Source organism: Bufo gargarizans, chromosome 2 (assembly GCF_014858855.1).
Source record: "Bufo gargarizans isolate SCDJY-AF-19 chromosome 2, ASM1485885v1, whole genome shotgun sequence".
Taxonomy (NCBI): domain Eukaryota; kingdom Metazoa; phylum Chordata; class Amphibia; order Anura; family Bufonidae; genus Bufo; species Bufo gargarizans.
This window is the reverse complement of record NC_058081.1, coordinates 722,504,313-722,519,746: the sequence shown is the minus strand read 5'-3', so window position 1 is coordinate 722,519,746 and position 15,434 is coordinate 722,504,313. Positions and strand designations below refer to the sequence as shown.

The following is a 15,434-nucleotide window of genomic DNA, read 5'->3' as shown; positions in this document are numbered from 1 at the left end:
CCCCATTTGCACAAGGTTGGATGCCGAGCTCCTCATGTCACGTTCCTCTTCCTCACTGATCTCACTGGAGGTCTGTTCTTCCCGCCAGCCACATACAACACCACGGGTACCAGATAGGTGACAACGAGCACCCTGGGATGCCTGCTGTGGTTTGTCTTCCTCCTCCTCAAAGCCACATTCCTCCTCTGACTCCTCTTCCTCAGACTCCTCTTCCAGCATTGCCGCAGGTCCAGCAAGCGATGCTGATAAGGCTGGTTCTGGTGGTGATTATGGTGACCACAACTCTTCCTCTTCACGCTCATCTACGGCCTGATCCAGCACTCTTCGCAGGGCACGCTCCAGGAAGAAAACAAATGGGATGATGTTGCTGATGGTGCCTTCAGAGCGATTGACTAGGTTTGTCACCTCCTCAAAAGGACGCATGAGCCTACAGGCATTGAGCGTCCAGTAACGTGGCAAAAAAATTCCCAGCTCCGCAGAGGCTGTCCTAGCACCCCAGTCATACAAATACTCGTTGGCGGCTTTTTCTTGTTGGAGCAGGCGGTTGAACATTAGGAGTGTTGAATTCCAACGTGTCGGGCTGTCGCAAATCAAGCGCCTCACTGGCATGTTGTTTCGCCGCTGAATATCTGAAAAGTGCGCCTTGAGGACATCCTGTAAGCCTGGCTACTTATGCACAAAGCGTTGTACGATCAGATTACACACATGTGCCATGCACGGTACATGTGACAACTTGCCCAAATTCAATGCCGCCAACAAATTGCTTCCGTTGTCACACACCATTTTGCCGATCTCCAGTTGGTGCGGAGTCAGCCACTGATCCACCTGTGCGTTCAGGGCGGACAGGAGTGCTGGTCCGGTGTGACTCTCTGCTTTCAGGCAAGTCAACCCCAAGACGGCGTGACACTGTCGTATCCGGGATGTAGAATAGCCCCTGGGGAGCTGGGGGGTGCAGTTGATGTGGAGTAAGACGCAGCAGCAGAAGAGGACTCAGCCGAGAAGGTTAGCACAGAGGATGGAGTAGGAGGAGTAAAGGAGTTGGCAGCAGGCCTGCCTGCAAGTCGTGGCGGTGTCACCAACCCCTCTGCAGAGCCACGCATTCCATGCTTGGCAGCCGTCAGTGGCGCACCTACAGGGGGGGGGTCCAGCGGGTCTGGACCCCCCCAAGAACAACCAGCCAAAATTTTATTTTTTTTATTCTTCAGGGCCACACCGCCGATCGCCACAGGCGGCGCGGCCCTGGATGTAATTGTGGCGGCGGGGGGGGGGGTCGTAGGAGATGAGCGATACAGCTGCCTGTGCTGCGGGAGGGGAGGGAGAGGTGTGTCCCTCCCCTGTTCTTCTGATAGGCCGCAGGCACTAATGCCTGCAGCCTATCAGAGGCCGGCTCTGGTGGCACGATGACGTCATCATCGCGCCGCCTGAGCCGGGCAGCACACAGCCGGGACACGGGTCGGAAGAGGCCTGCATCGCATCGCTGCTGATGGAGGTAAGTATCAGTGTATTTTTTGTTTTGTTTTCTTTTTGAGGGGGTGAGCTGGCACTATGGGGGCACTAAAGGGGAGAACTGGCACTATGGGGGCACTAAAGGGGAGAACTGCACTATGGGGGCACTAAAGGGGAGAACTTCACTATGGGGGCACTAAAGGGGAGAACTGCACTATGGGGGCACTAAAGGGGAGAACGGCACTATGGGGGGCAGTAAAGGGGAGAACGGCACTATGGGGGGCAGTAAAGGGGAGAACGGCACTATGGGGGGCAGTAAAGGGGAGATCGGCACTATGGGGGCACTAAAGGGGAGAACAGCACTATGGGGGGCAGTAAAGGGGAGATCGGCGCTATGGGGGCACTAAAGGGGAGAACGGCACTATGGGGGCACTAAAAAGGAGAACGGCACTATGGGGGCATTATTTGGGGGGCACCATGGGGGAGAGGAGCACTATGGGGGGGGCTCTAAAGGGGCTTTTTTTTTTTTACACATTATGGGGGGCACTATAGGGGAGAACGGCACTAGGGGGCATCTGGTGGCACTATAGGGGCATTATTTGGGGGGCACCATGGGGGAGAGGAGCACTATGGGGGCTCTAAAGGGGCTTTTTTTTTTACACACTATGGGGGGCACTATAGGGGAGAATGGCACTATGGGGCATCTGGTGGCACTATAGGGGCATTATTTGGGGGCACTATGGGGAAGTGGGGTTCTAAACGGGCCTTTTTTTCTTATTGGCACATGGGGGCATTATGGCATCTGGTGGCACTAAGGGGGCATTTTTTACTGGCACATTATGGGAGGCACTATAGGGGAGGGCGGCACTATAGAGGAGTGGCGCACTATTGGGGCATATGGTGGCATTTTGAAGCAGCATTTTTTTACTGGCACATTATGGGGCGGCACCATGGGGGAGAAGAGCACTATGGGGGCATCTGGGGGTCTAAAGGGGCACTTTTTTTATTGACACATTATGGGGGCACTATAGGGGAGAATGGCACTATGGGGCATCTGGTGGCACTATGGGGCATCTGGTGGCACTATAGGGGCATTATTTGGGGGCACTAAGGGGAAGTGGGGGCTCTAAAGGGGCCTTTATTCTTATTGGCACATTATGGGGGCATTATGGCATCTGGTGGCACTAAGGGGGCATTTTTTTACTGGCACATTATGGTAGGCACTATGGGGGAGAGGAGCACTATTGGGGCATATGGTGGCACTTAGAAGGGGCATTTTTTACTGGCATATTATGGGCGACACTATGGGGAAGGGGAGAGGAGCACTATGAGAGCATTTACTAGGGCACTATATAGGGGTATTTTATACTGGAATACATTATGGGGACATTAGCTCAACAGCGGGCACTGAGCGGGGGTACAATAATTTTTGGGGGACATTATCTTTATACTATTAGTGTCTGGGAGCAGTTATTTTTTTAGAGCACTGTGTGCCAATAATTGTTGAAGGGGGCACTATCTGTGTGGTAGCAGTATTTCCAGGGGGACTGTTTCTGCAGTATAGTATTGGGGGCACAGCGGGCACAGTATTGGGGCACTATCTGTGTGGTAGCAGTATTTCCAGGGGGACTGTTTCTGCAGTATAGTATTGGGGGCACAGCGGGCACAGTATTGGGGCACTATCTGTGTGGTAGTGGTATTTCCAGGGGGACTGTTTCTGCAGTATAGTATTGGGGGCACAGCGGGCACAGTATTGGGGCACTATCTGTGTGGTAGCAGTATTTCCAGGGGGACTGTTTCTGCAGTATAGTATTGGGGGCACAGCGGGCACAGTATTGGGCGTGGCAGGAAAGGGTGTTCAGAAGATGTGAAGATGATGGAAATGTGGGAAACTAATGTCTGTTTGTTAATCTCTGCAGAGATGGGAGATGGCTGAAAAATCATCATGGCGGTCTGGTCTGAATGGAGAAGATGAGGAAAGAGAAAGTCTACAACAAAGGTGACATCACTGGATGTAAGAGGTAGGGGGCGCTATGTAGGAGAGGAGATGCTCCGGCTCCTCCCCCTGCCATTTGCAGAAGGAGGATTCAGAGCTGGGTGAGGACAGCCAAAGGGGGCAGCAGGCAGATGGTGGGGGGAACCACAGGCCTTGAGCAGGATCTGGGGAGGGAGGAGAGCGGAGGAGCTTCCTGGCTGCAGCCGGCTTTTTATTGTATGATTTGAAGCAGGCAGTGCAGCCAGGACAGGCCTCCCCTCTCCGGATGATGTGTAGAGACATGCCGCAACTATAGAATGTCAGCTGTACAGTGATTGTTGGGAGTGGCCTATTATATGTAGGAGGGGCTTTTAATAATGGGCGGGGCCCAAAAAAATGCTATTTTCCTACAGAGCTTTTAGAATCGCCAAGTAAAAGAAGCAGCAAAACACACTACACCCCTCCCTGCAGTTTTAAATATAAAGGGGGCTTGGAAAAATTGAATTAGCACAGCGCACTACACATGCCACATTTTTTTGCCTTTCGGGCCCCCCCTAGACAAAATTCCTGGGTGCTCCCCTGGCAGCCATCAACAGGTTTACCCAATGCGCAGTGTAGGTGATATACCTGCCCTGACCGTGCTTTGCAGACCAGGTATCAGTGGTCAGATGGAGCCTTGCCCCAACACTGTGTGCCAGACATGCCATGACTTCCTTTTCCACAATAGAGTTCAGGTTGGGGATTGCCTTTTGTGAAAATAAATTTTGTCCGGGTACCTTCCACTGCAGTGTCCCAATAGCTACAAATTGTTTGAAGGCCTCAGACTCCACCAGACTTGTATGGTAAAAGCTGGCGGGCTAAGAGTTCCGACAAGCCAGCTGTCAGACGCCAGGCAAGGGGGTGACTCTGTGACATTGACATTGGCTTCTTACGCTCAAACATGTCCTTGACAGACACCTGACTGTGGGCAGATGAGCAGGAACTGCTGAAGGTGAGAGGCGGAGTGGCGGGTGGTTGAGAGGGGGCAAGGAGGACAGCAGTGGTTGACGTGGCTGAAGATGCTGGACTAGGAGGAGGATGGTGGCTTTGAGTTTGTGTGCTGCTTGTACTCATGTGTTGATCCCATAGGCGTTTGTGATGTGAGATCATGTGCCTTCGCAAAGCAGTTGTACCTAGGTGGGTGTTGGACTTCCCACGACTCAGTTTCTTTTGGCACAGGTTGCAAATGGCATCGCTGTTATCAGAGGCAGACACACACAAAAAATGCCACACTGCTGAGCTTTGCAATGACGGCATTCTGGTGGTGGCAACAGCATGTGTTGATTGGCATGCTGTCTGGCTGACCCCGGGTGCCGATACATGCTGTCTGACTGTGCCACTAGCTCCTTGCGACGATCTCCCCCTGCTTCCAACTCATCTCCTCCTCCTCTCTGTCTCCCCATCTGAACTTTCCCCTTGTTCTTCTTCTCTTTGAGCGGGCACCCACGTGACATCCATGGACACATCGTCATTATCAACCACTTCACTTGTATCTGACAACTCAGCAAAGGAAGCAGCAGCGGGTACAACATCATCATCATCACACCGTACGTCCATCTGTGTAATGCTGCCTGACTGAGACATATCCCTGTTATCTACATCCCCTGGCAATAATGGTTGCGCATCCCTCATTACTTCCAACTGATGTGTAAATAACTCCTCTGACAGATCAAGTGAAGCGGCTGTGGTGCTAGTGTTGGTGGTGGCGGCAGGCGGGGGAGTGGTAGCTTGAGAGGTGCCCGAAGCTGAGCTGGAGGAGGATGGTGCGTCAAGGTTCCGAGCGGAAGCTGTAGAAGATTGGGTGTCCTGTGTTAGCCAGTCAACTATGTCCTCAGAACTTTTCGAGTTCAGGGTATGTGGCCTCTGAACACTGGGCATTATTCTAGGGCCAAAGGTAATCACAGCACCACGACCACGACGGCCCCTGCGGGGTGGCCTGCCTCTGCCTGTCATTTTTTTAGATTAGTTTAGTTGTACTATGCGTGCAAGCTACTGTGACACCAGATATGAGTAGCACTGTGCACTGGCAGTAGTTGGCAGAGTAGACGCTGTAGGCCTGACACACAAATTATCTACTATTATATTACAGTCAAAATAGTTTTTTGTTTTTTAAATGCAAGCTACTCTGACACTGGCAGAAGTTGGCAGAGTAGATGCTGTAGGCCTAACACACACGCTTGCAGACAACTAACTGCTATTATATTACAGTCAATTTTTTATTTTATTTTTTAATGCAAGCTACTGTGTGTGACACCAGATATGAGTGGCACTGGTGGTACTGTGCACTGGCAGTAGTTGGCACAGTACACGCTGTAGGCCTGACACACATGCTTGCAGGCAACTAACTGCAATTATATTACAGTCAAAAAAGTATGTTTTTTTTCAAATGCAAGCTACTGTGACACCAGATATGAGTGGTGGCACTGGGCAAGTGGGCACAGTATACGCTGTGAGCCTGACACACACACTGGCAGGCAACTGCAATTAGATTACCGAGGGAAAAAAAAGCAGACTGATGTTCTAGCCCTAAAAAGGGCTGTTTGTGGTGCTGTCAGGACGCTGTCCTTACAGCAGAGATCAGAAGAGTCTTTCAGGACTGCAGTGGACACAGAACACTGGCCTAGCTATCGATTTCCCTATTGAATCAGCAGCAGCAGCACTGTCCCTCCTCTCACTGAGAATGCAGCTTCAGAATGAATCTAAAATGTATGCTGTCCAGGAGGTGGGAGGGTCTGGGAGGGAGGGTCTGCCGCTGATTGGCTGGAATGTGTCTGCTGACTGACTGTAGGTAAAGGGTCAAAGTTTGCTCAATGATGACGAATAGGGGGTGGACAAGGAAATACATTTCACTAATTCATCTGTTACATTCTTGGGTGACATTTTACCATTTTGCAGGTGTCAGTATTGGGCCCTATTCTCTTCTATATATATTTATTAATGATCTTGTAGAAGGCTTGCATAGTAAAGTATCAATTTTCGCAGATGACACTAAACTGTGTAAAGTAATTAACACTGAAGAGGACAGTATACTGTAAATATACTACAGAGGACAATATACTACTACAGAGGGATCTGGATAGATTGGAGGCTTGAGCAGATAAGTGGCAGATGAGGTTTAACACTGAGAAATGTAAAGTTATGCACATGGGAAGGAATAATGCAAGTCACCCGTACATACTAAATGGTAAAACACTCGTTAACACTGACATGGAAAAGGATCTAGGAATTTTAATAAACAGCAAACTAAGCTGCAAAAACCTGTGTCAGGCCAATAAGATAATGGGTCGCATCAGTAGGGCATAGATGCCAGTGATAAGTACATAGTCCTACCACTTTACAAATTCCCCAAAAGTTGAGACACTAAAAAAATTGTGAATAAAAACTGAATGCAATGATGTAGAGATGGCAAATGTCAATATTGTATTTGTAATAGAACGTAGATGACAGATCAAACGTTTAATCCGAGTAAATGTATAATTTTAAAGGAAAAATACGTGGATTCAAATCTTCACGGTGTCAAAAAATCCCCAAAAAGTTGGGACAAGTAGCAATAAGAGGCTGGAAAAAGTAAATTTGGGCATAACGAAGAGCTGGAAGACCAATTAACACTAATTAGGTCAATTGGCAACATGATTGGGTATAAAAAGAGCTTCTCAGAGTGGCAGTGTCTCTCAGAAGCCAAGATGGGTAGAGGATCACCAATTCCCACAATGTTGCGCAGAAAGATAGTGGAGCAATATCAGAAAGGTGTTACCCAGCGAAAAATTGCAAAGACTTTGCATCTATCATCATCAACTATGCATAACATCATCCGAAGATTCAGAGAATCTGGAACAATCTCTGTGCGTAAGGGTCAAGGCCGTAAAACCATACTGGATGCCCGTGATCTCCGGGCCCTTAAACGACACTGCACCACAATCAGGAATGTGTCACGGCCACAGTTATCGTCGTGACTCCTCAACCGCATGCATGGCATGAGGTTGCACCTAACAACCTTCTTGTTGGGTGTTGTGTTTGTTTGTCTGGTGTGCACTGCGTTTTGTGTTGTGTGTGCACTAGGACTCTTCCCTTCACTGTGGCTGCCCGTGGCAACGTTTAGTTGGATGTGTGCATGTGGTGGCAGTGTCCCGGCCTTCGGGCTGACTCCCAGGACATGGTTGCCACCCATGTCGTTGCCTGCGGCAACAGACACAGTGTGGTCTTGGTTTGGACACTTCCCCTTTAAGTGGTGTTTTCCCTTCCCTGGTGTTGGAAGGGTTAACTCCCTTTCTGTGTGTGTGAGACACTGGGTGTGTCTGTGTGGGTGTGGCCTCTTAGGCCTATAAAGCCTCAGTGATTGGCATGTGTCAGGGGGTTGCTTCAGCCATGCTTAGCTGGAGCAGCCTCCTGTGTATATCATCTGCCAGTGGGGGCCACCCTTGTGGTCATAGGTTTATCTGTGAAGTTTATGTCTTGATGTTCAGTTGATGTTTTCCTTTGTCTCTGTTTATTTGCAACTACGGATGTCCTGGTTACCTGTGTGTTATGTGTGCTGTGTCCTCTAGTTGTTCTGCGGACATTAGTAGTGCATGCATGGGTTCCAGTCAGCGTGGCTGTGACAGGTATGTGTGGAACTAGTAGTTCACCTGTCATATCTGTATGTTGTATGTGTTTCCCCATTCCTTGTAGCTTGGCCAGTGAGACCCCTGTTCCTCCGTGTCCAGAAGGAACAGGCCGTCTTACCTTGACTCCTAGTTCAGGGACCGGTCGGAGGGTGAGGTTCCTGAGTATGGGCCCTCCTACCTTCAAGGTCGGCCCATGCAGCTAGGAGTTAGGGTCAGGTTAGGGGCGCTTTAGGAGGTGAACTGCTCCCTAATCCTGCCGTCCTGGCCGGATACATGGATCGGATCCGCAAAACACATACGGACGTCTGAATGGAGCCTTACAGGGGGGTAATCAATGACAGGGGGGTGATCACCCATATACACTCCCTGAACACCCCCCTGTCATTGATCACCCCCCTGTCATTGATCACCCCCCTGTAAGGCTCCATTCAGACATCCGTATGATTTTTACGGATCCACAGATACATGGATTGGATCCTCAAAACACATACGGACGTCTGAATAGAGCCTTACAGGGGGGTGATCAATGACAGGGGGGTGATCACCCATATACACTCCCTGATCACGCCCCTGTCATTGATCACCCCCCTGTAAGGCTCCATTCAGACGTCCGTATGATTTTTACGGATCCACTGATACATGGATCGGATCCGCTAAACCCCCTGTAAGGCTCCATTCAGACATTTTTTTGGCCCAAGTTAGCGGAAATTTTTATTAATTTTTTTTCTTACAAAGTCTCATATTCCACTAACTTGTGTCAAAAAATAAAATCTCACATGAACTCACCATACCCCTCACGGAATCCAAATGCGTAATTTTTTTTAGACATTTATATTCCAGACTTCTTCTCACTCTTTAGGGCCCCTAAAAAGCCAGGGAAGTATAAATACCCCACATGTGACCCCATTTCGGAAAGAAGACACCCCAAGGTATTCCGTGAGGGGCATATTGAGTCCATGAAAGATTTAAATTTTCGTCCCAAGTTAGCGGAAAGTGAGACTTTGTGAGAAAAAAAAAAATAATAATCAATTTCCGCTAACTTGTTCCAAAAAAAAAAATTCTATAAACTCGCCATGCCCCTCATTGAATACCTTGGGGTGTCTTCTTTCCAAAATGGGGTCACATGTGGGGTATTTATACTTCCCTGGCTTTTTAGGGGCCCTAAAGCGTGAGAAGAAGTCTGAGATCCAAATGTCTAAAAATGCCCTCCCAAAAGGAATTTGGGCCGCTTTGCGCATCTAGGCTGCAAAAAAGTGTCACACATGTGGCATCGCCGTACTCAGTAGAAGTTGGGGAATGTGTTTTGGGGTGTCATTTTACATATACCCATGCTGGGTGAGATAAATATCTTGGTCAAGTGCCAACTTTGTATAAAAAAAATGGGAAAAGTTGTCTTTTGCCAAGATATTTCTCTCACCCAGCATGGGTATATGTAAAATGACACCCCAAAACACATTGCCCAACTTCTCCTGAGTACGGCGATACCACATGTGTGACACTTTTTTGCAGCCTAGGTGGGCAAAGGGGCCCACATTCCAAAGAGCACCTTTCGGATTTCACCGGTCAAACTTCTTCTCACGCATCTGGGCCCCTAAAATGCCAGGGCAGTATAACTACCCTACATGTGACCCCATTTTGGAAAGAAGACACCCCAAGGTATTTTGTGATGGGCATAGTGAGTTCATGGAAGTTTTTATTTTTTGTCACAAGTTAGTGGAATATGAGACTTTGTAAGGAAATAAATAAATAAATAAATCATCATTTTCCGCTAACTTGTGACAAAAAATAAAAAGTTCTATGAACTCACTATGCCCATCAGGGAATACCTTAGGGTGTCTACTTTCCGAAATGGGGTCATTTGTGGGGTTTTTCTACTGTCTGGGCATTGTAGAACCTTAGGAAACATGACAGGTGTTCAGAAAGTCAGAGCTGCTTCAAAAAGCGGAAATTCACATTTTTCTACCATAGTTTGTAAACGCTATAACTTTTACCCAAACCATTTTTTTTTGCCCAAACATTTTTTTTTATCAAAGACATGTAGAACAATAAATTTAGCGAAAAATTTATATATGGATGTCGTTTTTTTTGCAAAATTTTACAACTGAAAGTGAAAAATTTCATTTTTTTGCAAAAAAATCGTTAAATTTCGATTAATAACAAAAAAAGTTAAAATGTCAGCAGCAATGAAATACCACCAAATGAAAGCTCTATTAGTGAGAAGAAAAGGAGGTAAAATTCATTTGGGTGGTAAGTTGCATGACCGAGCAATAAACAGTGAAAATAGTGTAGTGCAGAAGTGTAAAAATTGGCCTGGTCATTAAGGGGGTTTCAGCAAGGGGGTTGAAGTGGTTAAAATGGAGTGTGGCAAAATGGAAGACTGTTCTGTGGTCAGACGAGTCACGATTCAAAGTTATTTTTGGAAATCTGGGACGCCATGTCATCCGGACCAAAGAGGACAAGGACAACCCAAGTTGTTATCAACGCTCAGTTCAGAAGCCTGCATCTCTGATGGTATGGGGTTGCATGAGTGTGTGTGTGGCATGGGCAGCTTGCATGTCTGGAAAGGCACCATCAATGCAGAAAAATATATTCAGGTTCTAGAACAACATATTCTCCCATCCAGACGTCATCTCTTTCAGGGAAGACCCTGCATTTTTCAACAAGATAATGCCAGACCACATTCTGCATCAATCACAACATCATGGCTGCGTAGGAGAAGGATCCGGGTACTGAAATGGCCAGTCTGCAGTCCAGATCTTTCACCTATAGAGAACATTTGGCGCATCATAAAGAGGAAGGTGCAACAAAGAAGGCCCAAGACGATTGAACAGTTAGAGGCCTGTATTAAACAAGAATGGGAGAGCATTCCTATTTCTAAACTTGAGAAACTGGTCTCCTCGGTCCCCAGACATCTGTTGAGTGTTGTAAGAAGAAGGGGAGATACCACACAGTGGTGAAAATGGCCTTGTCCCAACTTTTTGGGGATTTGTTGACACCATGAAATTCTGATTCAACACATTTTTCCCTTAAAATGGTACATTTTCTCAGTTTAAACTTTTGTTCCGTGATTTATGTTCTATTCTGAATAAAATATTAGAAGTTGGCACCTCCACATCATTGCATTCAGTTTTTATTCACGATTTGTATAGTGTCCCAACCTTTTTGGATTCCGGTTTGTACACATAATGGCCCCATAGTGGCTCCCAGCAGGAATAATGTCCCCTATAGTTTCCCCAGCATTAATAATGTCCCCTTTAGTGGCCCCAAACAGTAATTATGTCCTCCAGAGTGGCCACCAGCAGTAATAATGCCCCCCCCATAGTGGCCCCCAACAGTAATAATGTCGCCCATTGTAGCCCACAGCAGTAAAAATGTCCCCCATTGTAGCCCACTGCAGTAATAATGTCCCCTTAGTGGCCGCCAGCAGTAATAATGTTCCCAATAGTGGCCCCCCACAGTCATGATTTCCCCCATTGTAGCACCCAACAGTAATAATGTCCCAATAGTGGCCCCCAGCAATAATATAATCCCCCATAGTAGCCCCCAGCATTAATAATGTCCCCCATAGTGGCCCCCAGCAGTAATAATGTCCCTCAAAGTAGACCCCAGCAGTAATAATGTCCCCCATAGTGGTCCCCAACAGAAATAATGTCCCCATAGTGTCCCCCATCAGTAATAATGTCCCCCATAGTGTCCCCCAACAGTAATAATGTCCCCATAGTGGCCCCCAGTAGTAATAATGTTCACCATAGTGGCCCCCAACAGTAATAATGTCCCCTATTGTAGACCCTAGCAGTAATAATGTCCCCATAGTGGCCTCCAGCAGTAATAAAACCCCCATAGTGGCCCCCAGTGGTAATTATGTCTCCATAGTTGCCCCCAGCAGTAATAATGGCTCCATAATGGCCCCCCAGCAGTAATAATGTCTGCATATTGGGACCCAACTGTAATTATTTCACCAGCATTGGCCCCTAGCAGTAATAATGTCCGCCATAGTAGCCTCCAGCAGTAATAATGTCTCCATAGTGGCCCCCAGCAGTAATAAAATCCCCCATAGTGGCCCGCAGTGGTAATAATGTCCCCCATATGCCCCCCAGCAGTATTAATGCTCTCATAGTGGAGAATTTATTTCATTGACAAATAGAAGAGTCAATCCGCTGAATGCATTATGTCAGACCCTTGAGGCCTAAACAAAAGTTTTAAAAACTATATAAAAAAAAATATATAAAATATAAATATAAAAAGTCAAATCACCCCCATTCCCCAAAATAAAAATAAAAACAAACGATCAAAAAAATAAGCGGACTACTGGTGACATGGGCCAGGGTTCCCTTTAAGGGGAAGTGTTTTCCGTGATGCCACTTGGTTTGCAGTGGCCCACCTCCAGCATCTGGGGGATCTTTTGCCCCTCAAGAGGTATCTACGATTATATGTCCCTCTATTAAAGTAGTTGTGACGCCAGTTGCAGTTAAGCAACGAGGACTTGGAGTCCCCTTTGTAGATGGTATTGATAGAACCCTGGGTAGGAATGCCACATTGGTGTAGAGTGGCCTACAGTGTCTCTGTAGATGTTGTATGCACGTGTCACGGTGCTCCTACCTGGATATCCATGGATCCAGATGTTGTGTAGTTCGAAGCAAGTGGAAAAGGGGGTTATCGAACTTGGGTGATTAATAAGTAGAATAAATGGAGTCCAGAGTTTGTAGTAACGTTGAACACAGCTTTACTTTGCATAAACGGTAAGCCAAACAGTTTCCAAACGGTATCTTGGTCATCAGCAGGTATTGTCTTAACTTTGGCAGGCAAAACTCTTCTGCAACAATCTCAGCTCTGCTATGCTGTAGCTCTCTCAGCTCTGCTATGCTTGGCTGGCTTAAATAGGAACTCTTCCTCTTCTGCTGGAACTTAGGCTAGCTGTAGTCTGTCTCTTACTTTATCTTTAATCCTAGGAACTTCTTTCCTGGCTTTGAGTACCTTAAGCTCCTGCAAGTCCAGGAGGAGTCAAGCAAGCATATGGACTTCATAGGTCGGGCCTTTAAAAATATAAAGAATTAAAAAATATATAAAAAGTCAAATCACCCCCCATTCCCTAAAATAAAAATAAAAAAGAACAATCAAAAAAATAAACTTCATAGACAGTGCATCTGAAAATAGACACATAGACCTCGATGTCCCCGATAGTGGCCCCCAGCAGTTAAAATGCCCCCCATAGTAGCCTCCAGCTGTAATAATGTCTCCATAGTTGCCCTTAGCAATAATAATGTCTTAAAAGTGGGCCTCTAGCCGTAATAAAGTCCCCCGTAGTGGCCCCCAGCACTAATAATATTCCCATATTGGGTCCCAGCAGTTATAATGTCCCCAGTAGTAGCCCCCAGCAGTAAAAATATCTACTTAGTGGCCCCCAGCAATAATAATGTTCCTCATAGTGGCCCCCAGTATTAATAATGTCCCCCATATTAGCCCCCAGCAGTTAAATGTCCTCCAGCAGTAAAATGTCCTCCAGCAGTAATAATGTCTCCATACTGGCCCCCAGCAGTAATATTGTCCCTCATAGTTGCCCCAGCAGTAATAATGTCCCCACTGGTGGCCCACAATGTGCTCCATAGTGGTTCTCAGCAGTAAAAATGTTTGGTTTTTTTAACCCCTAAAAAGGACATTTTACACTAGTCTACCCATTTTTACGTCCTCCTTCCTTCTTTCTATTTTCATATAATGTTTTATTCTTACAGATCTTACAGATAAACCTACCATCTCCTCTACAAGGCTGGTGGAGGGGGAGAAGGTGATATTGACCTGTACAAGTCCTGGTAGATGCCGGATGATAACACCACAGATTACATGGGAAGGACCCATGACTGGTATAAGACAGAGGATGTATGATGTCACCTATGGAGATGGCAGCAGAACCTTCCATTCCAGTATCACATTCACCCCAAGGAAGTCACACAACAATTCTACATTATTCTGTAGAGTGACCTTCAAATCCAACTTTACCACAGTGGAGAAGAGAACGCTGAATGTTAAACGTAAGTGAGTCTGCTCAGTGATGAGCAGCATAGGCAATATACATTTTCACAATATCTCACAAATTTTTGGCCTAATAATCACCATAAATTTGCAAATTCGACAATTTGTGATCTTGTCATTATTTTCTTGATTGCGAAAATCGGCAATGTAATATGCGCGTATTGTGCGCGCAATACAGGCGTGGGTCACTTTGCAACATTTTTCAAGCTGCTAGAAGTTTCCTGAGACTGGAGAAAATGGTCGGCAGCAACTTTCGTGACTGTGAGGAAGAACTCCTGATCACTGTAAGTCATTTTACATTACAGCACTGTTTTTTTTTTATTACGTTTTGCATGCATGGCAGAACAATAGCTTTTTTTATGCAGATAGAATGCTCCAATATATTCGCGATTGCGCAAATCGGCACTAATGATGCGCATATTTTTGGCGCAATACATGCAACTTCACATTTTATCAGGTCTGAATGGATATTACTGATTGGTGCACTAAGTATTGTTGTGACATCACAGCACTATGTCTGTAGTATGCAGGGGAGCACCCAGGAATTTTGTCTAGGGGGGGTCCGAAAGGCAAAAAAATGTGGCATGTGTAGTGCGCTGTGCTAATTAAAATTTTCAAAGCCCCCTTTATATTTAAAAATGCAAGGAAGGGGTGTAGTGTGTTGCGCTGATTCTTTTACTTGGCGATTCTAAAAGCTCTGTAGGAAAATAACAATGCGGCGCGCGAAGTGCTAAGCTGATACTGTGGCAGGGTGCCCCCCAAAGTAACAGGGCTCCCCAAAATAGAAATAATTCTCTGCCAGAGAACACTTAGTAGTAATAATGCCCCTATAGTGCCCATACTAAAAATCATGTTCCTCATAGCCCCCCAGTATTAGCAAAGCTCCGCATAATACCTCCTAGTACTAATAATTCTCCCTACAATATGACAGTACATGAAATACCCCCGCTTAGTGCCCGCTGTTTAGCTAATGTACCCATAATGTATGCCAGTATAAAATACCCTTATATAGTGCCCCAGTAAATGCCCTCATAGTGCTCCTCTCCCCCTTCCCCATAGTGTCCCCCATAATCTGCCAGTAAAAAAATGCCCCTTCTAAGTGCCACCATATTCCCCAATAGTGCTCCTCTCCCCCATAGTGCCGCTCTCCCCTATAGTGCCTACCATAATGTGCCAGTAAAAAAATGCCCCCTTAGTGCTACCAGATGCCATAATGCCCCCATAATGTGCCAATAAGAATAAAGGCCTCTTTAGAGCCACCACTTCCCCTTAGTGCCCCCAAATAATGCCCCTATAGTGCCACCAGATGCCCCATAGTGCCATTCTCCCCTATAGTGCCCCCA

The 15,434-nt window shown here is 46.7% G+C and overlaps 1 protein-coding gene across 1 annotated transcript in view; it reads left to right on the top strand.

Moving 5' to 3' along the window:
* Positions 1 to 15,434, top strand: part of LOC122929143 (sialic acid-binding Ig-like lectin 12) — a 151,497-nt gene that overhangs the window by 38,944 nt on the left and 97,119 nt on the right. Inside the window, exon 4 of the mRNA XM_044282637.1 lies at positions 13,794 to 14,090. Coding sequence (XP_044138572.1) covers positions 13,794 to 14,090 — 297 coding nt within the window. The remainder of the gene's footprint in view (positions 1 to 13,793; positions 14,091 to 15,434) is intronic.